The sequence below is a fragment of the Anas acuta genome, chromosome 7 (assembly GCF_963932015.1).
Source record: "Anas acuta chromosome 7, bAnaAcu1.1, whole genome shotgun sequence".
Classification (NCBI taxonomy): Eukaryota; Metazoa; Chordata; class Aves; order Anseriformes; family Anatidae; genus Anas; species Anas acuta.
In genome coordinates this window covers 27,006,194-27,032,604 of record NC_088985.1, presented here as the reverse complement: position 1 = coordinate 27,032,604, position 26,411 = coordinate 27,006,194, and the positions used below count along the sequence as shown (strand labels likewise).

General features: G+C 38.9%; 1 protein-coding gene across 5 annotated transcripts in view; it reads left to right on the top strand.

Annotated features, from left to right (window-relative positions):
• Positions 1–25,886, top strand: part of SORCS1 (sortilin related VPS10 domain containing receptor 1) — a 288,583-nt gene extending 262,697 nt beyond the window's left edge. For 2 of the 5 annotated variants that reach the window (XM_068688477.1, XM_068688481.1), the window contains exons 21-28: positions 711–834; positions 1,821–1,933; positions 5,149–5,280; positions 15,566–15,665; positions 20,421–20,526; positions 20,699–20,859; positions 22,197–22,315; positions 23,692–25,886. In XM_068688477.1, coding sequence (XP_068544578.1) covers positions 711–834; positions 1,821–1,933; positions 5,149–5,280; positions 15,566–15,665; positions 20,421–20,526; positions 20,699–20,859; positions 22,197–22,315; positions 23,692–23,748 — 912 coding nt within the window. In that variant the 3' untranslated portion in view covers positions 23,749–25,886. The remainder of the gene's footprint in view (positions 1–710; positions 835–1,820; positions 1,934–5,148; positions 5,281–15,565; positions 15,666–20,420; positions 20,527–20,698; positions 20,860–22,196; positions 22,316–23,691) is intronic. The other 3 variants (XM_068688479.1, XM_068688478.1, XM_068688480.1) reach the window with 3 other exon arrangements.
• The last annotated feature ends 525 nt before the right edge of the window (positions 25,887–26,411 follow it).

Genomic DNA, 26,411 nt, shown 5'->3' with positions numbered 1-26,411 from the left:
ACTTCAGACTACAATAGGAACACAGTTTGACTTAATACTGTGTGCTTTGAAGATCTCATCCAGAGTTCATTAATAAGTGAAAATAGAAGTTAGGGCAAAAGCTGCAGAAAGGGGGCACAGCTCATTGATAAACTAATTTGCACTGTAGAGCAAGCTGAGGAGATCTATGTCCTCTCCAAAACCCATCACTTTCCAAAAACAATGTCTCCATGTCTAAGAAGTCAAGAGAGCAAATGAGAAATCTTGATTTGCTTCCTGATTTTGCCACAACCTCTTTAAAGTGATCTTAACCAAGTCATTCACAGCTAGACCTGGGGGAGGAGTGTGACACCAGAGCAGTGAGTCTCATGGGCCCCCATATGGACCCCTCTGCAGCAAAAGACACTTTAACAGGGGATCCAGAACAGCCAGCCTGCTAAGTGGGAAGTTTCCTGAAGACAGATGCTGGGGAATATTGGGATCTTAAAACTGAACTCCTTTAGAAATTTTACATACCCTACTCTGAGCTCTGGGAAGACAACTTCATCTGGATCCCTGAGCCTACTCCACCGACTCCAGAAAATTGGCTTCCATGTCACAGGACCCTTTCTATGTCTAAGTTTCCAAGCTAAGTTTCCAAAATTATCCCAGTAGGCTAGAGAGCCAAACTAATATTTAATTTTCCTTCACAACCATATTATTTATTTATTTATTTTCTGGTGTATTTGCAGCCACTGATCACTTTGGAAGGGAGCATCACATTCACATTTTCTGTAGAAGGGATGAACACCATCACTGTTCAGGTCTCAGCAGGAAACATCATTCTTCAGGACACAAAGACCATTGCTGTGTATGGTGAGCCCTTCCAATTTCATTTCACATAAGATTCTCCATAATCAAGAGCTAGAGATCCGGGTTACCTAGCAGCAACATAAGGTTGCTATTTCAGGATCCTTTGAGTCAGATTGTAAACTCAGTTCCAGTGGTATCAACTCAGCATAAGATCTCTGAAGGCCACTGACTGACGTTAGTTCAGACTGAGATGATCACAGAATGTTGATCTCTTTCCCAGAGCCCCCTCTGTCTGTCATCCAACACAATTATCTAGACTTTAGGTCATTTTGCAAGCTGGTGTTCCCCCATCTTGGCCAGTAGAAGCCTCTTTACTCATGCAGAAGCTTCTTGGCTCAAAAAAAAAAAAAAAAAGCCAATGCAGTGTGGTATAGTCCTGGACTGAAATCTATACTGATTTGATGCACTCAGGTCTCAGAAACAGATAGGATGCACAAATGCTATATAGTGTAGATGTAATCTAAGAACCACTGAGAATCCCAGTTTAAATAGTTTACCTTAAGCACATAGTTAAAATGATCATTTTGAACATCTCTATTAAAAAAAAATAATAATAATCAAAGATTAAGAAGTATTTTTCCAAGTTTAGACCTCTCCCCACCTTTGTCCCTGTCCAGTTAAGATTTCAAATGTTTGGAGCATGTCTATGAGAGTATAATCACAGTTTCCTTCCCAGGGGTTGCCTGTTTCAGAGGTCAAGATTAAAGTATCATTTATATTCCCAACACAGCGTCCTTTCCAGTGCTATTCATCCATTAAAGTAAGGACCTATCACCTTTTTCGGTTCTGTGACACTAGAGCAGTGAATCTCTCAGATTCTCCAAATCTCTCAGATTCACTGCTAGATTCTCTGACAGTGTGTGCATCACCTGCAGATTGATTAAGAGAAGAAAGCACAAACCGCAGCAAGTTTCACTAGGTTCTGCTGTTCGTTTGGTACTAAGAGATATTCACAGCCTTTACTTACCACCATGTCATTCTATCTGCAGAGCAATTTCAGTCCCTGCGATTATCATTCTCCCCAAACCTGGACGACTACAATCCAGATATCCCAGAGTGGAGGAGGGATATTAGTAGAGTAGTCAAGAGAGCCCTGGTGGAGGTAAGCAATGTGCATCATCTTCGTTATGGTGGCTCTAATTTCTGCTTTCTGCCCGTATTAGGGCTGGATATGGTGTTATTTCAAGGTATGTCTTTGTCCCTACCAACTATAAAAGGAAGCTAGACCAGTGTTTTGAGTCCAGATTCCTAAATTTTAAGTGAAATTATCCCATCCTATGACAAGCTGGTGCTCGGAGTAAGCCTTCAGTTTATTTATTTTTTTTTTAATCACAGCACATTATATGGAATATTCATGAGAAAAGGGCATATAGAAAACAAACAGCTTATATCTGCCTATAGCTGTACAAATGTCTTTACTGCTGCATTGCAAAAGAAGTAATTCTTTTACTACTGTTCTTACACAGCAGTGGGTGTGCTATTCTACTGGAGTTGCAAATATGCTGTAGGAAATTTAGGAGACCAAAATTTCACTACAGAGGAGAGCACCTCAGTAAGTGTTTTATGTCCTTCATATAGCATGAGGCTCATGGGGCAGGATAGGATGCTATTTTTCCCAGGAACACTGTGGGGTAGCTCTGAAGTTCCTCCTCTAACTCTTGAACAGAATGTCATAAAACTAGTGTTTGGCTGAAGATTTGGATTTCAAACTGAGGCTGAGATACATTAAGAGAAACAATTGGGGATCCTCAGCTCAGCAGAAAAATAGTGAAAGGAACTGTTTGAAACAGGTTTGTGTTCACCTGATTAGTGTGCAGTGTCTTTTTAGTCATTTTGCATAAATGATAACACAAATGTACATAGAAGCTTTTTAATAGAATCTACAAACTTTTTGTTCTTTTAAAATTTGAGAAGTACTATTTACAAAAAAAAAAAGAAAAAAAGAAAAAAAGAAAGCTGAAAACCTGTCTGGATCCTTACTGAGCTGCTTTTTTTTTTTTTTTTCAATTTCCTCAAAAGACAGGTAAAAAGGAGAAAAGAAAAAAAAACATAAGAGTTTTCTGAAGCTTGTTCTTCTGACTTATTTATGTCTGTATCAAGTATTCAAGGCTCCACTTATCTTCCAGATGAATTTTCAGAATATAAACAACTCAATAAAAGAAAATAAAGCCATGAAAAAAGGATTATAAAAACCACAGTACCAAAGATACATTCCAAAAGCAGAGTGGTGAAAACACAGTCCTTTTTTTTTTTTGTTGGAGTTTAAAAAAAAAAATAATTGATAGCTAATTATCCCCTTTTATGTAGCTAAATGATTCACCTTAAACAAGCCTTTTGTGAGAAATTCTTATAAAAAATAAAGTTAAACCCATAGATTTGATGACAATTAAATACACTGTATAAAAATAAGTTGAATAACTAAATAATTTAACAGAAAATTATAGCTGTGCTATAGAATTTTTATGAACTTTTATTAAAGTATTACATTCTTATTACAGAGTCCCACAGACATGGATAAAAATTCTGCATAAGAAATTGTAGTTCCCTATTAAAATCTGATCTTCTCTGTAAGTAGGGATAATTTCAGATTATCACAAAATATCCTCTTTTGTATTACAATTATAATTATTTCCTCACATCATTGATTTTGAGTCCTGTCTCCAACTTTTGATGAAGAAGACAAGAACAAACTGAGCAGTTTGGATAAAAATAAATAAATAAATAAATCATTCCCAGCCTCGGAAAATGAAGAGTTTACATTAACCAGTAATACTATGTCTTTTTCTTGACATCTTAGAATAATCTTTTAGGCAAGCAGAAATAATACAGTGTTCTACAGAGCACTTGAGTACCACAGAGAATATACAACCTTTGTATTGTTATAATTATTCTTCTAAATTCCCATTAAAACAAACAAACAAAAAACAGCAACAGAAGGTTGTACTTTTCCTTGTCATGCAGTGGAAGAGAAGGCTCCTTTTTTCATAACTCCATATGGTATTCACTGAGTTGTGAGCAGTAAGATGTGGAATTGTCACAGAATTAGCTCAAATGATGGAGATCTGTAATCACAATTTTGCTGAAATCCCATCCTCTGTCCATCATTTCCTGGAAGGAACAGATGCTCCAACTCTTTGGTTGTGAAGTACTAGGGAGAAGAATTCATGAGTCTTAAATCTGATTAACGCCTGAGATTGTTTCATGTTCTGACTGCAGGAAATTCTCTGTGTTTGTGTCCAGCTGCTGTGGTCTGCCCTTATGTGAGGGCACTATATTTTATTTATTTTTATTTATATTTTTTTTCTCCTGGGAAGAGACCTACCAACATCAGCACTTGGAAACCAAAGATTTAAATCTTTTATTTAAAAGAGGTACCTTTATCTAACCTTGAGATTTAAATGATGTTCTGGATAATCCACAACACAAAAAGGAAATGGAGGAAGATTCAGCAAACTACGTTTCTCCTCCTTTTGCCCATAAAAATTCCTGAAGGATTTTTTTTTCTCATTTACTGGAGAACACTACAATCTAATTGTCTAATGCCACAATAACAGCAGCTGAAACTGTACTCAGAGGTGGCCCTGGTAGCGATGACTATGGAGTATTTCTTTTCTGAATTTTGGCTAATTTTGTATTGAGCAGAGATTTGGGTATAAACTGGTTGTTTAAGATTTTCAGTCAACAAGGTAAAAACCTAAAAATTTGCAGAATAATACAATCTTTAACAGCCAAAGAGAAAAAAAAAAAAAAAAAAAAGTGTTCCTCATTAGGTTGTGGAATTGACCCAGAATATGAGCTATAAGAATTTGTTTGGCTCTTGGGATTCAAATCTGATTCATCTTCTTCTCTCTCCCTGAGTCTCCACAAGGCTTTTAAGCTCTGTTTTGACTAATCACACCTCTAGAGTGCAATTCAGCCCACATACCTTGCCCTTTAACATATTGCTTCTTACCATTGACTAAATACAGAACCTCAGGGACCAACTTAGAATAGAGATACAACTTCAAAATAGCTAAATTTAGATACAAGTATCATACCATATGTGACCATTATTTGGCAGCTCCTTTTAGCATGTCTGATTATAACTGTTGCCCTAGGACTCTGTATATTTTACTGGAGTATACGGTAAAATAACTTAGACTAGGAAATTATTATTCCCTGACTTTTTTCCTGTGCTGGAGTTTAACAAGATTCTCCTTGTAGTACAAGATGTTCCTTATGTCATTTATGTAAGTATTGTGATGCTTTCACAAAGAAGTTGTGAGCATTTGATGCCATCCCCACTGTTTATCTGTCCGTTAATTATCTATGTGTCAGGCAACAGGTATTTCAAGCAATCATATCCTGGTCGCAGTGCTCCCTGGTCTGCCCACATCTGCTGAACTCTTCATTTTACCTTATCAAGATGCCCCAGCAGAAAATAAAAGAAAAACAGAAAACCTAGAACAGGTATTGTGTACGTTTCTTGGAGAAGTATATGTTTACGTATGTGTTTATGTATGGGGGTTTCCAAAACTGGTTAGAAAAAATAATTATGGTACAATTGCATTGGATTTACAGGGGTCTAAACAATGACTGTATTATGTGCTATATCCTTTTATTTATTTATTTATTTTTTTCCCAGCAGTGGAAACAAGATTTGATGGTATATTTAGGAGTGGAGAGTGGAGACTCCCATTTGGTACACGTCAGTAATGTTAAATTGGCATAAATTTGCATGATGTCACATTCTCTTACTTACAAGAGAACAGAAATTCTGTTCTACCTCATGGAAGTAACAAAAAAAGCAGAAAGGATTTAGGGGATTATTCCTGCCTACATGTACTGGAGTAGCTTCATAAGGCCAAGTTTAGGAGGTTGTTAAGAATCTGAGCAAACACTGGAGGACAAGGCTGAGTGGTAGACCTGAGAAGGCCAGAATTTCATAATGCTGGAAATGGAATTCCGTCACTCTTGTATGTTCTCTTGGTATGAGACTGAATGAAGGTTATGGTGAACAGGAAACTATAACTACCTGAGAACCCAAAAGATTCTGCCCATGCATGGGCCTACCATGATTACGACTAAACACTGTTAAACACTGTGCTGGACAGAAATCCTGACATAGCTCTCATGTTATCTCAGGTTCTAGAGATAAAGATAATTAGCCCTGAGTGTATCTCTGCCTCCCCACACAGCATGTCAGTGACCCAAGCAGATATACCCCATGTGGGTGTAAGCTATGTGAGCATTGGGGTAGAGGGTGTCATCAGCTCACATATCTTAGCCTCAGTGTTATGGTAAAATTCTCAGCATTATTGGATGCCTGCTAATCCACTGGATGTCAGAAGGGATTTAGCGTTTCTCTTTGTATTTGCCCCTGAGATTGTAAACGAGTAATGTCTTCTCATCAGTGTGTGTGTCAACACTTATCTTCCCTTTCTTGTATTCTTATTTTCTAATAGTTTTTTTTCCTCTGCCTGATCTGTAATTGCCTGTTGCAGTTTCCTCTTGAAGTGTTCTAAAGCCTTGTTAACAAACTCAGCCGGGGGCTTCAAATCACTAGGTCACCCATATTCTTAAGCTTTCCCCTGCTCAGCATCCCTAGCCATCGTACTTTTTTTTTTTTTTTTTTTTCCTTTTGACAAATGACTTTCCTCTGCAATTTTCCTCCACCCATATAATAAACAAAAAAGACGGAGATTTACTGCTCTGCCAAACCTTTCCTTCCCTTTCTCCTTTATCCCCTTTCTCTTTTACTCCATCTCAAATTGGCAAGGAAGCCAGTCCATAAACTATCAAATTTACATCTGACTCAGCTCCCCTCTGGCATTCAGCAACTTATTGTATTCTGCCAGTTATCCCTTCTCTATTTACTACTCTCTTTCTTCTCCTTGTAAAAATGGAGTCTCTGTGGCTGTGAAGAAAGGGAGCCCTGACAGCACTCTCATGACCCTTTTAATGGACAAAAAGAAATGTCATTTTCAGTGGGACTCCAGCAACTCGTCTGCATCCTGCAGGGTTGAAACAGTAACTTTTGCAAAGAAAGAAATTATTTTCCATTTGCAGCCAGATGCTTCTTACACAGAAGTATCTTCCCTGCTCCCATCAGGATGATCACAACATATTTCTTATTAGTCTGTGGGTTCCACATTCCCCTTCAGAGTTATTAGAGGAGAAAATGGCATTGTTTTCAGTAGGAACTGCCTGAGGAAGGCCCCAAAAAGTGTTTCTCTCCTCAGCACTGAAGAGTATTCTAATACTGTTCCTGTTTTGCCATCCATTTGGCCTGTAATCCTTTACCATCCCTTTCTCAAAGTGTTTCCAGAGCACATTCAATGGGATGAGTACTGGGAGTAGATGTTTTTGTTGATGACAGCTTAGGTTGCATCTTAGGTACTTTATGAAGCGTAGTTTTCTTTTCTGGTTGGAAAAGAAATCTGTTTTGTGTTCACAAGCACGCATCAAAGCATTCAAATGAAAGTATGTGAGATTGTGTGTTTGCAGGTGCAGACCCAAAGGAGTTATTTTCCTGGATAACTTTTCTAATTTGGAAGGGAAACTTCAAATTGTACAGGAACAAAATTGAAATAGTTTACATAAACACTGCAAGGGGGAAAAAAAAACAATAAATCTCAAGTAAGCACTTAATTGTATAGGTTCATTTTTTCATGGTGTCATATCACATGTGGAAGCTGATCTACAAACCTAAGACTCATGGTGAGCCTGTGCAGAGACATCATGCCAAACTGCTTCTGCTTCTGGAAAACTCGCTGTCAGAATAAATCAAATGGAAATGAGATTCAGAAATTAACGTCTCTATACTGCAAAAGCTCTTGTTGCCATGCTTGAGAGATGGAAAAATGTAATTCTCTCTGAAAATCAAAAGTTGGTAAAACAAAGCAAAACACCACAAAATGGAACCATGCACACCTTAGGCCCGAATTTGCCAGGACAATGAAGTGTATTATAACCTCCTCCTTCTCTTTTCCTCCTATTAGAGGCACCTAATGTTATTATGTATTCCTGTGCTCATATGTTGTAGATGTGGTGATACAGCTGTGCAACCACCATATTCACATGCCAAATACCAGAACAGAGACAAGGGACACGTTATGGTCCTGATATTCAGCTCTTCCAATCTGGGACTGAAAGGGGGGAGCCATGTAAATCATGTGGGTTATGGAAAGATTATGGACTTTTGTCACCTAGGTCAGGCAAGGCCGAGGGAAACAGATGGAGAGGGATGAAGGGAAAAGAAATGGTAGCAGAAGAGGAGCTTCAAACTACATCTCCCCACAGAGAACTTCTGAAGTTGCTGCAGGCTGTGTCTATCACAGTTTTTTTGGTCATTTGCTTAACCAAGCAGTATTTAACCCCCAGAGCTATACTGTAAATCTGACATATAACTAATGACCATGGGGGTTTTACTTTCTTGATGTTTCCTATGGACGCAGATTAAGCTGTTCTGTTTGTGTCTGGTACGTAGTTATTTGTCCTTTTAAGCACACCATTGTGTTTATCTGGCCAGATTCTAGGCGGTCTCTAGGTACTTAGTTCCTGTTGATTTTAAAGGCAGCTAGATGTCCACTGCCCCTTGAGAATTTAGGTTTCAGTCGCCATTTATCAAAGTTGACTAAACACAGTAAGTCATAAATTGCTGGGTATGTAAATCGTGGGACTGTCAAAGTGCATAAGTTGGGCTATGGACTGCACTATGCTACACAGTTCCATGCACTTTTCCATAAGAACAGTGCATTTGTGTCTTGTCTTGTTGAGACTAGGTGCCTAGGTGCCTAGATGGTGGATGTCATTTTCTCTTTAAGTTGATGTACCACTCTCATTTGAGTGCCCCAAATTATTTTTTCTGTCTAAGCACAGTACAAATTGGCTTCATATTTCTTTACAGATTACATTTACAAATGTGAACTCTGCATTCCTGATATTTCCCATGGGAGAATGAAGTCCCCTTAAATCAGTCTAACTGCTCTTGACAGATGGAAAAAAAAAAAAAAAAAAAAAGCTGTGTATGAAACCAGGGACATTTTCTCAATGTGCAGCATGGGACAATTCCATCTGACACATAAATACAGAGTTTGTGAGGACTTCAGATTACTTTGTCCACTCCACTTTCTGCAGTCATTGTAAACTTATTCTTCACAGCTTCATAAAAATTAAAAGGCATTTTCAACCTGTGGCATCCCCAAGCATTTTGCATATGAAAAAATACAATAAAATAATCTTGTATTCATGACCAGAATGCTGTAAATTTGTCTATTAAAAAAAAAAAAAAAAGTGTAACAGTGTTTTCCCTGCTTTATTTCACATCACATAAGGACAGACAACCAACCTGCTTAAAAAAGTAGAAATAATTTGCAGTTGTAAAATGCTGCTGCTTCATTTATGTGTTGTCACTGCCAACACCTCTAAAATATCCCAAATCTTGCATAAGCAGTCACTGAAAATAACCCTTAGCCACTTGGTCTGTAATGCAACTGTTATACCGTCTTTATGGACAAGCTTGGTGAATGTGATGATTACAGAACTCATATCTGCTTGTTTCAAAAGCCTTGAATTCTTCCTCTTCAGTGAAAGCCAAACCTCTTATTAATAGCATTTCAAGTAATTTTTTTGAGTAATTTTAGCACTAATATGATATAAAATGAATGCATGGGAGGAAGATATTCTACTTAAAATTCAGTAGAGGCCAGTGATACAAATGCACAGATACAATCACTCATTTTTTTTTTTCAGTGTACAATTTTACTCCATATGAGAATTCTGAATAGTTATCTTTTTAATTATGCATTTCACAAATTTTATTCTCTCCACATTGTTTGTAAGTGGAGGCTTTTTGTCAAATACAGGAAATGTGTCGCCTGTTAAGTCAAACGAGGTGTAAACAGGAAATACATGACAACTCTAAAGAGATGTTTTAATATGTTTTCATGTGTCTCCCTTTAGTTCTCCGTTTGCATTCTTTTACCTTTCCTATTCAAAATAGCTGTAAAAGCAGAATGCAAAAGAGATGCAAGAGTAACTAGTTAATGACATCTGAGATCATTAATCTTTTCTCTGAAAAGAGCTATCAGCAATGTAGCAAGCATGATGGAGTCTTTGGCAAATGGCAACACCAGCTGGTGGGCAGCCAACTGTCATCAACAGATTGCAGCTGTGGCCACTATCCGTATCCCGCCAAAGAGATGGGAAATGACATGTATGACTGAATGTCAAATGGGCAGTGATGAACTGAGGAGACAAAATATCTCTGGCATTAACATTAGAGATACCAGTGGTAAGGAAGTCTGTATGTGTGTATGTCTTAGTATTTGTTCCTTAAAGCAGATTTAGTTATGTTTTTGCTTCATTGTAGCTGCTGTAGCTTCTGTATATATTCTGGTTTCTCAACCACTCTCCTAAGCTTTAGTTGCTTTATTGTTTTAAGATATTTACTTTCATTACTTTTCTTACCTCTGATGTATTTCAGATATGCTCATCAACAAAAATATTTTAGCAAGGTATACGAACACCTTCAAATCCTACAGAAAATGATGCAAATCAGTCCAAGAAATTAAATTCCATTACAAAGAATGGCAAATCATCTAGTGTTTACTACAAGATTTTTTTAAAAAAACATCTGTAGCTTTGTATGCAGACCAAGTCTTTCATTGGGTGCTTGAGGAATGTTGGGCCAGTAAGAAGTAAAGGCAGCTGGGAAAAGAATGGAATAATATCTACTACAGGGTCTTGGTCCAAAAGCTTTTTTCCCTAGCTAGTTTTCTTGATCGGCTGCTTGTGTGCCTTAGAAGAGGCTATCTATATATTTTGTCTTAATGTCATCGAATTAGTTTCTGCCATGTCACTATCAGTCCTCCCATTTTTGCTCAGTGTACAGAACAGCTCTTGATTTGCAACCCTCCTTCTCCTTTGTCCACCTAAAGTGTATCTTTGCTTTTATGTTCAGGGTCTCTCTGGGTTCATATCTGCTGATCAGTTATCATTCCAGAGTAACCATAGGAATGTCCTCCTTGTGCTCTCACAATATCTCTCAATACTAATGGCAGCTTGAATTTTGCATCTTTCAAGGGATCTCATGAAATTTCTGCTGGATCTGTGTAAATCAGTGATACTGGCATTTTCTGTGCTAAGGCAAGTGAGGTTCAGAGACTTCAATGTGAAGTAAAGAAGTAGTGAGTGGCACAGTTTAACACAATCCACATTTGCCCTGACTCCACATACGCTTTTGTATTACCAGTTCAAGTTGCTTGCTACCAATCAATGTTCATGATTCTTTCCTTAGTTGTTTATTGATGTACCCAATGAATTGAGTAGAACTGTAGCACTCATTAGTTGAGATCCTTACACATTATCTTTAAAATGATCTAGATTCTTAACTAGTACATACTGGCACAGTTGAATCACATTCAATTAGTCTAAACCAATTTACACCAGAGATTTCAAAATTCAATAAAAGTATGGGAAAAATACTCTTCTGAGTGATACTTCTGTTTCTTGGTGCACACAGCTCTTTCATGGTCCTAATTCTGACAAAATGCTAAAAGAAGCTAAATTAATTTTTGTTTTGTTCCATTTTTAAATTGGAATCTCTTTTCTTTTCCTTCTCAAATTGTCTGTTATTATTATTCATTATGTGTCCTTTGATGAAAAATGATACATGAAGAATGGTTTCTATTACTGAATTATTTTTGCACATCATGCTTAATTTTGCAAATGAAGCAGATGAAGTCAATGAGGCTCAGTTAAGGACCAAAACTAATTCTGAAAGCTAATTATTTTCACAAGGGAGACTCTTCAAGACTATAAATTAGCAGGTTGCTATTCTAAGACATTATGTCTTCAGCTGAGTTATGTCTTCAGGAGTGAGAGAGGAACAGGGACATTCCTGAGGCCAACCTGTTCTCCAGCTGAGGGTTCAGCTGTTCAATTAAAGTCGTGTATTCATGAAATAAATAGGCATTTTGATGTTTTCTCATCTGTTTTTTAAACACAAGAGCTGCTATGGTACCACTTTAAATACAGACATAAAGGGAGACACAAGACCTAAACTGTTTCCTGTTGAAACTGTTTCATTACCTCAGTGACTGAGATCAACATTTGTATGGAGATTTATTTCAAAAACATTTTGTTAACATTGAACACAAATCATAGAGTCCACTAACTTGTGATCCACCGAGCTAGAAACAGACTTAATAGAATAAGAAAGGCAGAAATGTCACTTCTCCAACTTTCTGAGTGCATATCTACAATTCACAGATCCTTTTGAGACTGTGTGATAAATATAAACAGGACCAACTTTCTCTGGAGAGTTGCGTCCAATTCCAATGTGAAATTGGCCCTTGAACTGTGTGTAACTTGCTTATTGACCTCAAATAATGAAGTTTATAGGTCTTTGTATATGGTTTGTATTTCAGATTAGCTTTAGGTGTACAGAACTTTTTTCCCCTCTTTCTATACTGCTAATATGTCTGTTCCAAAGAGAACCTGATTTTCCATAGAGAAGGAAAGGAAAATATTGTAGCAAGCAAGCAAACATTTTAAAAACATGTCTGAATGCATCTGTTCTTCCCTCAGAAGTATATGTCAGGAGTCTCTAGAGCTGCGTGCAGAAAGCAGATGTCTGATTCTCACTTAGAATCATAGAATCATAGAATATCCCAAGTTGGAAGGTACCCATAAGGATCATCGAGTCCAACTCCTGGGACCACACAGGTCTACCCAAAAATTATTGGGCTGTTACTCATTTTTAGATTTGTTCAGTGTTCATAAAGACCCATGTAAAATGTTGCATCCAAAAAGCCAGAGAGAGCAGGTAATTAATTGAGCCAAGTAAATAAGCTCTGTGCTCTGAACAGCGTGAACAGTTGCTGTTTGTTCTGACTGTTTTTGTATAGTCTTGAAACAGTGATGGCTACTTCAGGCTTCTGCTGAAATATTGATGATTTCAAGCAGAAATATATATTTTTTTTTTCTGGGTTGCATTTGTACAGGATGTAGTACTATGAGGTCCTCATTCACAACAAGGTAACAGTGCAACACAGTAACAGTGAACTCCAGTTGTGTGCTTTTCTGTTCCTTTCTTCATTTTTCTTACTACTGCACTCTTAGTACCTCTCCCCTTCCTATGAAGCCCTTTCATCAGATTGCCAACCAAGAATATTGGTTGAGATTTCCCTCATGCTCAGCTGGAGGCAGCCACAGCACCTCTCAGCTGCAATGTCCCTATGGGTGCTGTTGTTTTGTCCTCTTCTCTCTGCACTGCAGGAGTCCTCATGCAGGGTAAGTGAGATCTCGTTTTTTCGCATTAGTGGTGCAAAACAAAGTCTCTGGCCCCATCTCATGCTGATTTTCTTGAGGTTTTCCTATTCTTCCATTTCTTGCCCAAATCTTTGATGAAACCTCCAGTAGGTAACAGCACTTTCAAGTTGCGTTCTCAGTTATACATCACATGTTAAGACCTTCTTTGTATAGAGGGAATTACATATGGTTTTTACCTCCAGTTTCCCTGGCCATTTTGTGCAGCCCTCACACTGTGTTGAAGAGGAATGACACAACAAGGTGGTTGGCTCCTCAGTTCACTGTCTTGTAGTTGCTTTTTTTCATAGGCTCAGCTGCCCCAGCAGTATCAGGATGTCACAGCACAAAGGATGAAGATAATTTCTGCAGGTCTACCAGGAAGAGTTTTTAGGTCATGTTTGGGACTGCAAATGACCGGGATGATATTTCTCCCCATTTCTATGAGCCATTAATGTACCTGGTTTACAGAATATCCATCTGCATCTGTTGCTCCACTTTTAGACATGAAGCCCTCTTTATAGTTGTCACTCTTGGTTATTAATATGCTCAAATTCTTAAAGAGGGATATAATTTGCTTTCCAGGCTTTCTTCATGTACTGCACAGCTTTGTGTCACCATCCCTGCTGCTCTGAGCACACCAGATGGCTCTTTGTAAGCAGGTGGTATTTTTTCTTGCTATTGGAAGAAATATATTTACTGTTCATTCTGGCACCCACGAAAAAAAATGTAAACTTTAAAGAGATATATTAGAAATATAAATAAAATGCCTGTAAGAGTTATTGCCAAATTGTTATTGGACCAAAGGCACCTAGTCAAGTGATCAGCAGCCAAAAATGAAGTGTACAAGCCAAGAGTATTGAAAGAACCATTAAGAATGTTAAAAAAAATAGAAGAGGCAGATAAATCTCATACTGTGATGAATGATAGCCAAGGAACATCTAATCATATCAGGGTAGCATTTTCTGAAATAACTCAACCAGACAAAAATGAAGAACATGAAAAAGATGGTTTAAAAATTATTGGAATGTTCTTTTTTTCTGACAATTTTTCATTAATCTTCAAGAAGAAATATGGATTTATTTAAAACAAATTAAATTAAGCGTTGAACAGTACTATACCTACTGATCTTGGTATGGCTGTAAAAGCACAACTTTCTCTGCAGTTGCGTACGATTTGTGGAATGGTGTTCATTGTTGTTTTTTTTTTTTTGTTGTTGTTGTTGTTATTTTCCAACTACCACTCCCTAATAAGCCAACATTCAAAACAGTGGATATGTTCCATTGGAAAATTGCTTAGTGCTGCAAGAAAAGATGAAATAGATGAAACACCTAGAGAATGAACATACAGAAGAAACACAGCAAACTATCAACGGCATGTCTACAGGCTTCTATTCTTTGATTAATCTATCTGGGTTTTTGCTTTTGATAGCAAGATGCATGAAACTTCTTGGCTACAATTGAAGTGATATGGAGAAAGTGGTGTATGTGCATAATATGAAAAACTGACTCAGAAAAAATAATGTTTATTAACAAATTGGACTGAAGCTTGACTCTTACTGTACAGATTTCACAGGGTCTTATCTCAACAAATGTTCATCTTTTCTGTTTCATGCTTTAAGGACGAATAGCCTGCTTTCATTTTCTGATAGAGCTCTATTGTTGTCCTCACAGTTATGGAAGAACAATTGAGAGATATAAATGTTCTGTGGGAGTTCTCTCCCATGAAAGAGAGAATATAAGAACATGTTCTCTCTGTGCAACCCAGAAGAACAGATACAACATGCATTTTGTGTAAGACAAACACACTCTGTATTCAGTCAACAGCATAGACACTTTAAGAGTTTCAAGCTGTTTCTGGTATGTACTTAAGGATCAGGGAGCAGCTGGCTTGAAACTCAGAGTTGGATAAATTAAATTTGTTTCTAAGACTTGAAATCCAATGTGAGCTGGGGTAAGGTAAGGACTTAAACATTCATTTTGATTCAGGTGTATCAAATGTTCTAAGATCATAAAGCTGACCACTCAATGAATAAGTTGTTTTGAGCAAATGAGTATTAACAATTTAAATGCTTGTCTTTATTTGGGTAGCAAATGGAATTCACTGATTTACTGTTGCAGGATTGTCCTGCAGGCACTCATACTGGTGCAATGTTCCTTTGAGGCTCAATCCCTTTTTGCTGTTGGGCTGTTCCTAAAGCAGTATGGTGGGACAATTTATTGCTATCAGTCATTGCTAGCCATCCACATATCACTCTGGATATAAAACTGGCAGACATGTTCACCTGCCACTAAACCCCTTTATATAAGGTACAAAATTTGTACTCCGAAAGTCTGATAACTGCAAAATCTTTGCTTTGTATACAGCTCCATTCCCTACCCACCTACTGTCAATCTAAACTGATGATAAAGAAACATATTTTTAATTTTCTTCTTGTTTCCAGATTTCAGAAACTCTGGTCCAGAAACTGAAGCAAAACTTTGTCCATTTTGATTTGAAGCCAGGGGTTCGAATTCTTGTGCATGCTGCCCATTTAACAGCAGGTCAGTATCCTTTTTCTTTGTACACCTTTTGTGTTGATCTGTAGCACAACTCAGTGTATGGACAGATATTAAAATGCCAACTATGCCTCACCTTTCTTTGTCATGCCAAAAAAAAAAAAAAAGTATAGTGGCATTTTTGTTTTTAGGTAATACTTCTGTTTATTTATGTCAAGAACTTGCTGTTGTGTTGGAAATACAGTATAACTAGAAGTAGAAGTATGTGCTTTTCTGCTGTTTTGTGAAATATCTAACAGCTAGGCAGCACCATGATGTATTCAGCCTGGATCACAGACTGCAAAGGTTACCAGCTAGCTTTGGACGCTTTCTATTATTTTAGTCAGTGAACATTCATATCCACTAAGCATAGTTCAGAAGTTGTTCAGCAGTCAGAAAGACTAGAATCAATTTGCATATGTACACACATAAGATCAGGCAGCTTGCCCTTTAACTAATCCTATCTCAAAATGAACCATCTTCAAAGTCCTTATGTTTAATTATATGTGTCTCTGTGTTTTCTGTGTGCTAAACCCTCATTTCACAGCACAGGACCTCTAACTATTGCAGGAGATGGAACATACTAATCCATGCTCAGGATTCTTAGGAATTGCTTTTCCCTGGGATTTGCTGGGAAAAACTCATAATTCTGATCGTCTCTTGTCAGCTTCTCTGCTAATAGGCAAATAAAAAGCCTCAGTTCACTCATACCAGTGAAATGCTCTACAAAACCCTTTGCATGGTGTGAACAGGTCTGCCCAAACTGGTGTCATCTCGTGTGCTGCCCTGTCAATAAAGGGTAAAAAGAGACTGTTAAGGAAGTGTAGTGTGATTGCATTTAAATCCTCCTAAAAGAAAGCCTTGATGTTTGCAATACTTCATGCTTCCTAAGTAGAACTTGCTAATAGCTGCTCTACAAATTTTGCTATCTTTCCATTATTTGTGGAACACATGGTCAGATGCTTACTTTCAGACAAGTTAAAAACAAAAGCATATAGAAGCTGATTAATATCTAAAAAGAAAAAAGAAAGAAAAAAAAAAAAAAGCATGGGCAGTCAGTATAAGTTTGACCTTTTTTCTTTTGTAGATTGTAAAAAAATATCAAGAGACATATGACAGAAGAATTGCACGTCTTTATGTTTAAAATTTTATTTTGCATGTAATTCATATAATAATTGCTGCCAAAGATCTTTGGCCTTAGTTTTCAACAATGACCATATGATTATGACCAGTGATACCATACGCATTTTTAGAAAACTCTTAGTGCCCACCTCCGAATTTTAGGGAAGCTATCTGAAAGCATCTTAATATGAATATCCAACTTGGAGTTACCTGAAATTGATCGCTGCTTTTGTAATTTGTTTCTGTGCACTTACTCTGCCTACACACAAGACTGTTTTGCCTTTTGATCAATGTTCATTAAAGTCAAGATCAACCCCCAAATGAACATCTGATTCCTCTGTCCCTGAAGATCCTATAGGCCTTTTCTAATACATTATGGTTAGAAAGAATTGCCTCAGAAATATGTGGGAAAAGTTCATCTTTAGCTCTTGCTACTGAGGGGACATTCTAGATTTCATGCAGTGGAAACATGACACTCATGTCTCTAGACTCTTATTTAATACAGGGTGAACCTGAATACAAGTTTTGTACTATATGTAGGAGCTTTCTGCAACATCTGGGGGAGGAATTTAGTACATCTCTGCAATAGAGGATGTAGAGAGTCTGCAGCAGCTCCATCCATGCACAGAGTTGGCTAAAAGCTGGGTAGGTCAAATCCCAAATCCCAAAGTAAGCAGAGATATATTTACATTTTTCCTGGGCTGCTAAACCTTTGTTTTCTGCCCTGTGTGAACCGAAAAAGGCAGGGTCCTTCATTATGGCATACTGCCATGCTAAATAATAGTATGGCCTGCAGGTACACACTGGCCTGTTTCTAGCTCACTCAGACTGAAGCAGAGGGTTCTCAGCTGAGACACCCTTTGTAAATACAGCATCTTTGTGCTCACTGAAACTGTATATTTTTGTTTGTATCTATGCACACACTAGGCATGAGTACTCTTTGTCCATAATAGAAGGAAATACTCATTTACCCTGCAAGGTAGGCTTTGTTGTGCTTCTCTTCTATGCTTCTGTTGAGACGTGAGTAATTGCTGTAACCAGCTTCACGGTGTCCTATAGGAACATTACAGGATTGTGTCTCTTACAGAAATATGATTCAGTAAGAATGCAAAATATTCACGGACTGCCAAACCAGATATTTAAATAGTCCAAACAGCAGCTGCTATGGGGTCTTTGAGGAAATATGGCTCCTTACCAAGCTGCTGATGTCACAATTTAATTCCTTGTCTAAATAAAAACCCCAATATCATGACATCAAAACCTGAGGACAGTTTAGAATTTGACAAAATGCCAAAAGAGGGATTTACTTTACTGATGAAAACTATTGTTTGAGTTGTCAAGGAAGAAGAAAAAAACATGTATTTGAAATGCAAGCTCTTAAAAATAATAAAATAAAGCAAGGAAACCTGCAACCCATGTGGTCCAGAGATGCAGTTCTGGTCTGTGGTACCACTTTTTCACTGTGACTTTGTGTTGGACTCCTGGCAGCTATTAGCTAAGGTTGACCAAACCACTCATCTCATCAAGTGTATGTGTAAGTGAACATGTACATAAATGTATGCACACATGTATCTAAGTACATCCACATGCCTCAGTGCACACACGTTACTTCTTGTGTGTGTGCTTGGTCATGCACAGCAGATATTTCTGCAGCAGAGAAGCTGCAGAAAACAAAAGTGCAGGTATCTAAATTAACTTGGTGTGAATATTCAAGCAGAACCTGCAGAAATGAGCCTCTGTGCATGTTGTATGTAGACATATGCATTCCCTGGAGCACAGAATGATGGGCATTAGATTCAGCACATTTCACACCTCTGTCTTCTTTGTTCAGGCTACACTGGAGAAAGGATTAATTTATGGCAACTCTGGACAACAGATTGCAATCCATTCATGTTCATTCCTCCTTCTCAACAAATAAAATATAAAATAAAATAAAATAAAATAAAATAAAATAAAATAAAATAAAATAAAATAAAATAAAATAAACAATGTCCCCAACCCAGCAAACAACCTCCAAAGTAAAATATGCCAGCATTCCTCACAAAGCAGTTAAATAGCTGTTTATTACCAGACCCTGAGTGCAGCATTAGAACAAGAACATTGAGTGATACTGAGCCTGAATTGGTCAGAGAGCCACTTTGTCATCCCACAGAACTGCAGAGACCCACAAAGTACAGACACAAAGGACACGGTGGAGACTTGTGTGAAGAATTCGTAGTAATAGATCATTTCACCCCAGTGCCTCAGCTTCCTGAGCCTAGCCTGCTTGATGAAAGTTGTTTTTTTTTTTTTCCACTTCTCATTGTAAATTTCAGCTTTATCAGGCTGAGTGTGACTGCTGAAAGCGTGCGTGTGTGTGATATGTGAGCCTGAATAAGTATTTGCTTGTGAGTGCATAATTTTTGTTTGCTGTCTGTGTTTTCGAATGGGTCTGCTCAGTGTGTGTGGATGGGGGCAAGAGAGAGAGGATGCATGTGGCAACGGTTCAAGTTAACATCCACTGCCTTGCAGAGAAGTCATTACCCTCATCTTCCATGTGTAACACAGATATAGGCCGTCAGTGAGGAGGTACCTGCTGTGTGCATTAGCTCTACTCTGTGGTACATCTACAGGTGCATGTCTGTCTACAATCTGTTTTGTTAGTGTCTGCGTGAGCAGCGGAGCCTTCTGGGTTTCTGTCTCCCTCTGTGGATGCTAGATGTCTTCCTGTTTTTGTGTGTATATATAAGTGATGGAAGCTGTCTTTTGGATGGAAGATGTAGAAACTACATCTACTTAATGTAGTTTATTTTGTATTTCTGGGAAAGCCACACTTCTGTCTGTTTTCTGTGGCTTTATTTTGAAAGAGGATATGAAAAGACACTGCACAAAACTTTGAAAAGCACAGGGAGTTTTTGTATGGTTAGGCTTTTTTTGTTTTTATTTTTTTCTTCAACTTGTGCACTTCCTTGCAAGGAAGACTCCTGGGGAAGAGAACAGGGCATAAAGGGAAAAAAAAAAAAAAAAAGTGTTCAGAAGAGATGAAAGGGAGAGGAAAGGAAGAAAAATGTCAAAGGTGTGAGAAGAGCTTGCCACGATAAGGCATGGGTGCTGAGGCAGTGTTTGTGAATAGTACTGGACTTCTGTTAGGGACAGAAGAGGACTAAAAGGACTTAGAAGACAGCAATATGTTTGGTGGGAATCATTGCTTAAGAATAAATTCGGTAGCCAGTTGTTCATTATTCGCCAGGTATTGGGAGCTACCTAGACTGCCTCCAAGAAAAATAAAAAGTCAACATGACAAGTCAGCCCATGGGTAGCTCCAGGATGCTTCAGAATGTCTGGTTTTGGTACTCAAGTGACCTTGTTTGCAACTACCTTAGGTAATTGTCTGCAGCATATTTCAGATGTTCTTCTAATAGGCCTCTGAGGAGAGTCCTCTAAAAAAGCTATAGGGCCTTCTGGGGTTAGGTAGAGCACTACAGGTGGTCTGAACCCAGGTTTCTCCACAGCTTTTTTAGAAAGGGAGAGGGGCCCTGGAGACATGTGGACAGATGAGACCAGTTACAAGTGCCAGTGGAGAATAAACTAAATTTTTGGAAATAATTAATTTTCGCTCCAGGCTGGAGGTGGCTGTAACCTTCCTCCCCTGTCTTGCAGCTCCCCTGGTGGACCCAACTCCCAGTCACAGTGGTTCAGCTATGCTGATGCTCCTCTCTGTCGTTTTTGTGGGACTAGCTGTGTTTGTAATCTACAAATTCAAAAGGTATGACCTTCCCTGGGCCATTTCCTTCTCCCCACTGCCACCTTTCACTGAGGCATCTGGGTTTTGTTTGCTGGGTTTTCTTTTCACAGTGTTTTTATTCTTGGTTTTCAAAAACTGATGGCACATCATCTGCCAGAGTACCCCACAATGATGGTTTCTGTTAATGTTTTAGGAAGATTCCTGGCCTTAATATATATGCACAGATGCAGAATGAAAAAGATCAAGAGATGATCAGTCCAGTCAGTCAGAGGGAAAGCATACCTAATGTCCCTCAAAGTGAGCTGATGAGCCCTGAGCAACTAGTAGATGAGAAGTTGGATGTCCAGCCCATAGGTAAATAACTTGCAGCATCCTGCAGCTGGTCAGACTCTGACTTATAATTGGCTAACCCTTTTCTCAGCCTTTCCCCTTCCCATCTTCCTGCACACTCCTCCTGCCATCCTCTTCTGCTGCAGTGTTAGTTTTGCTAGAGGCAACCTTGCTAACTCTCCCCTCCCCCTCACTGCCCTGTGGTGAAAGGGAGAAAAACAACTTTAGGCTTTTCCCTTCTCCTAGTTGCTCTATGTAGATCCTCTTCCCTTCTCAAAAATCCTGCATTATAAGGCAATTTGATTTATTTTGCTGGGGCTGATGTACTTGCGGGGCTACACCCCACACCTGAGTCCTGTCCAGGAGAACTTCAGCCACCCTCACCTGGAACATGCTGGTGAGCAGGTGATTTGGTAAGTCAAATCTAAAAGTTAACTATTTGTTGATGTTTTCACTGCTGTGGCCTTCATGCTGTGCCAGACCTCATTGCCAGTAGCAATGGTAGCCTGACTGCTTCTCAGAGAAACAGAGTAAAACCATTGGACAGCTGTGTTTGCCCTCAGGCTGATTTTCTCACAGGACTCTGTGGTTGAAAACTTAGCAAAGCAGGCTTTTGTAGGCCCTAAAGAGAGCAAAGTTGAGGCGAGCATACTGGGAACAGTCACACATTTGCTCATGCTTATATGATGTTACCCTGGCTACAGTAAAAGTGTTGGGATGGAGAAGAGAAGTTTCAGCCTAGGGACATGTTCGTTTAAAGCCAACACTACTTCGGCATTTCTCAGGAATTGCACAGACATAGTTCGGCTGTATTTGTGAGGTGACAGCTCTTCGGGCCGAGAACTTGCAGGAACTTGTCCTGCATGTAAGGACATGGACAGGTTTTAGAGGAATTAAAATGTGTAGCTGTTTTGACTCAGACAGAAGTGAGGCATAGTCATAACTGAGATCCCTTATTTGCACAATTTCATTAACCAAATGTTAGTTCTCACCTGAGGATGTCCCTAAATTGTACAGGAGTTTGCTAAAGCATATTTGTTGTAGGTACCATGGAGAGGAAGCAAGGGGAAGGGCAATTAAAAGAGGGAATGTGTTGTGCTAAGATTGTGGCCTGTGAAACATCCTAGAAGGAAAGAGAGGAAAGTCTCTTGATGTCAAACTAATGTCTAAATTGGAAGCCCCACTGCAATCAATAGTAATCTCTTGTCACCCATTAACCTTGGTTAGACTTAACCTTAGAAGATCTGGTAGCTATTAAAAGCTTTTAGCAGCTATTCATCAGCAGACTTGGACATCCCTGCTTAGCAGTACACAGGATGGAGTGAGGGGACCAACCTTCCCATGTGGTGTTCCCCATACAGAGCAACCCCAGGCCACAGTCCAGAACCCAAGGAAAGGAAATGCAACCAAGGTAGTCTGGACAGAGGACTTCCAAAAGGCTTGTGGATCACCAAGAGGTTTCAAGCCAAGACCCGGAGCGGTGGGTCCTAAATTTTAACAATTCTTTTCTGTTTCTTTTTTTCCCTTTTCCTTTTTACCCCAGAAGCCTACAAGGCAAAACTGATGTAAGTTGCTAAGAGAGAAACACCCAATTTCAGGCCAAGACTCTGTTAACAGAGTTAGATGGGCTTTGATCTTCCTCTTTCTAAAGGAATGTAATGACCATGGTTCATGCCATTCCAGGGGCAGGAAAACATATTTTCACAGGTCACTCAGTCTGAAGTGACAACAGTCAGCCACCTACCAGCTCTACTGAACATAGCTCAAAAGTGCTCTTGCTGGTGTTGGGAACTAATCCTTTGAAGCCTTTAGGAACAGAGCAGTCAAAAAATGATCGTAGGGGTAGGTTTCCATTTGGTGCAACTATAGCATTTCTGGCTTTCTACAATATCCAGCATTTTGTGGATTTCTCAGCTGTACCCTGTGCTGCTTGACACTGTATTGAACCAGAAATTGGCCTTTTATACATCCTTGATTTTCACCTGTAAATGCACCAGTGAGCACAAAAGGTGAATGTGTGGGATAGATAAACTCAATTCTCTATCAAAAGGAATCAGTACAACAAACTTCCTAAGTGTTTTCCATCCTGGCAGCAAGATGAATGAGGAAACTAAAGCAGAGCTCATTGACAAAATGGAAAGGTCTGGACCTAGGTGTGAACAGAATAGAAAGTGCAAAGGCTCTTCGCTGTCCTATGTAACCACCTCATCTGTTTCTGGAAATCAGCAATTTATTTTTTAATGAGTTTACTTTCTTTTGGGAAAACAAAGCAAGTCTGTAATTGGGTGTTTCTCTTTTGTATGCTTGTTCAGAAGCCAGTTTTTTTTTGTTTGTTTGTTTTTGTTTTTGTTTTGTTTTGTTTTTGTTTTTCAACCCCTTTGACTAACATCCAGGGACTAACATCTCTGCCTTGGATAAATCTAAATGAATGTCCCTGGATCATTTAATTTTCTCTCCAAGCCCTGGCAGTAAAAAACACAGTTCCTATCTTCTGGATATGAAAGTTTAGGCTCTTCTTTTGCAAAGGCAAAACTTAAGGTTATTTATAGAATCTCCAACACTTATAATTGCAAATGAGTTACACATTTCCTCTGAGGACCTCAACCCCTCCTTCCCTCCACCCTTCTGCTCTGGCCTCTCCCTCTTCTGTTCAACATGGGTGAATCATCTTCATTCATTAGTAAAAGAACAGGACACCACCTTCAGTGTTTTGAATGACAAGAAAACATTTCTGGGAAGAAGGTGTCAGTCTGGAACAGCTGAATCCCAAAGGCCAGCAAAGTGATACCTTTAAACGTCTTTGTCTAAACATGCTTTTTGTTTACTGACCCTTATTTTGTTCTTTCTTTGCCACAGGAAGTATTTCCACAGCTGCTGAGCCTCAGAGCACAAAAGAAATCCCTACCTATGTAAATGGTTGAATTGAGGACACCAATATATATATATCTATATTGAAAAAAAGAGGAGAGCTCATTGCATTTGGACTTTTTAATTCTTCAGATGACAAAGGGTTTTTAGCTTTAAGCCTGTGCATGTGGACATTATACTGACACCATAGCAGAACTGCATTGTACAGGTGTAAAATTTTAGTGGGGGGTGGGGGGAGAGGAACCAATATCACTATTTACCCCTGCAGCCCTTCCCTTCACCCCTTCACTCTCTCTTTTTTTCTGATCTGTCTCTAATTTGTAGAAAATTCATAACGATATAGGCCAAGAATATGCATGGGGGTCTCTTCTTTAGGGAGATGGGTGGGCTGGGATGTGGGGGAGAAGGGCTGGGGAGGTGGGAGGGAGCATTTAGGGTTCTTGGCTTTAGATTTAACTGCTCTTTTAGCACTTTGGGCTGCGGGAAGGCTATCTGCCCCAGTAGACTTTCATAGGTCACACACAAAAAATCACACCGGAGTTTAAAGGCACTGAAAATCTTGGGTCAGTCTGGTTTATGTCTTCATATGGACTCTGCCCTTCGTTCCTCTAGCTGCAGCTGCTGCTCACACCCCATAGTTGTGTGGAGGCTGGGTGTGAGCATGGATGATCCCACCTGCAAAGCCAGGCTCTTTACTAAATGGCTTTTTAGCCTATTCACACCAAGGCACCCCTTTGATAGTACTGTTCGGAAGTAGCCTTCTGCCCCCTAACCTTGGACTGAACAGAATAACAGACATTAGAGACAAGGAGATCTGTCCAAACTGTGCTTTTAGGAGCTTATTGCCACTGTACTTTTAGGAGGTTATTGCCAGCATGAACTTACACCGTACTTTGCACCAGCCTTACAACTCGAATTTGGGCTAAGAGAAAGCCTAATAACACCCTCAGCTGCTTTTAGTGTTGACCTATGGAGTTGTCTGGGGAAGTCCCAGGAGATCTCTGCCTTTTGGAAGTCACCCCAAAGCCTGACATTATTTTTGAAAGACACCTTGTCAGTATAACAGGGAGCAGGGAACAGCCTGTGTGCAGTTTCTCATGGCCTTCTTGGAAACCCTCTTGGTTGCAGATCTGCAGACTGCTGCCATTCTGGGTGGAGGGGATGAGAGTGAAGTAGGATTTGGCTTGAGATTGTTCCCATGTATTTTGAGCCCCAGCACCACAGGACTGCTCTTGTACAAGATTTTGAGTTCTTACCAATACCATAAGGTTGTGTCTTACGCTGCAGCTAGAAATATAACTGCAGGACATGTGCATATAGACTATGCAAAGGAACAGGGGGAAAGCAGGCTTAGCACACCTCAATCAGGTCTTTCCAGGACACTGTGTATCTGGCTGAAGCCTAAACCGTGTCCATCACACCTATTGATTTCCAATGCAACTCAGGTAAACTTAGCACCAGAATTTTGTTTTGAAGTGCAAAGGGAGAAAGACAGTAACCAATATACATTTACTTAAATATGTTAGGTGAAAGCAAATACCAGCTGTTTCACAGTCAATGCAGCACACTTAGGGGGCACCCTGATTCCTGAAGCAAGTGAGTTTTGTTCAATAAATGTTGCACATGGCAACCTGCATCAAAAACAGAACAAAGAAGCATTACTGGCATAGTCTGGAGTCCTGGGGCTGGAAGAGGATGGTTCTGAAAATTTCTCTGTCACATATTGGGCATAAAACCCAACCAAATTGCTTGATGGCAAAGGAAAAAATAAAAAGGTGATACCAAATATGAGAGCATTAGATCTATAGTAGTCAAAGGATAATCACAGTGTGGATCCTCTGCCTTTTTCTGTAGTTTCTCTGCAGACAGGTAGAAACACAACAGTTTGTATGGCTTTGCTATTGTTTGCAACTACAGCTTTAAGAATGATGGAAAACTTTTGGCAGAAACTGTATAATACTCCCCACTGAGGTCCAACATTAGCCAACTTATTTTTATAGTAAGTCAATCAAAAAGTTTTCTTATAGTGTTGGAACTATTTCTAATTTTAAAATTACTTTTTTTGATGTACTTTTTCATCTTCTTTTTCCCTTTCGTTAAATACAATGTAGCCTACTGTATAATTGCTATTGTTTATTGCTTTTACAGTCATATTTATTAAACAGATTATGTCTCTAAATAAAGGCCTGTGTTTTTGTTGTTCATTTTAATACTCTGTCCTGGACTGGGATAACTGATGACTTTAAAACAGGAGGAAGAGAATATCTTTAAAAATAAAGGGTTGTTCAATAATATGGGAAACACAGGAGTGAGAGATGGTGATAACAGAGTGCTTCTGAAATGTTGCTGTTCTTAGAAGCAAGGTGCCAAGATGAAGTTAACTTTCTTAGCCCTTGGGTAAAGTGCTTCATAAGTGAAGGTAGGTACTGTTATCTCCATTTTACAGGTGGGGAAACTGAGGGATGTAGATCTCAAATGCTCTTTTTCTGGTTTCCAAACTGGCAATGGCAGAGTTCTGAGCAGCTCCCTTGAGTTCCAGCTCCATTCTCTGCCCAGTTATCCAATCCTATGCATGCTCACTGCCAAAGGTCCCTTTAAAATATCCTTTTGCCAACATTGATGAAGGAACGTTTTAGGTTTTGCAATTACTAATTAATCAGGTTTTATACATGAAAGCAATGAAGCATAGAAAGTTTCAGTCAGCTTGC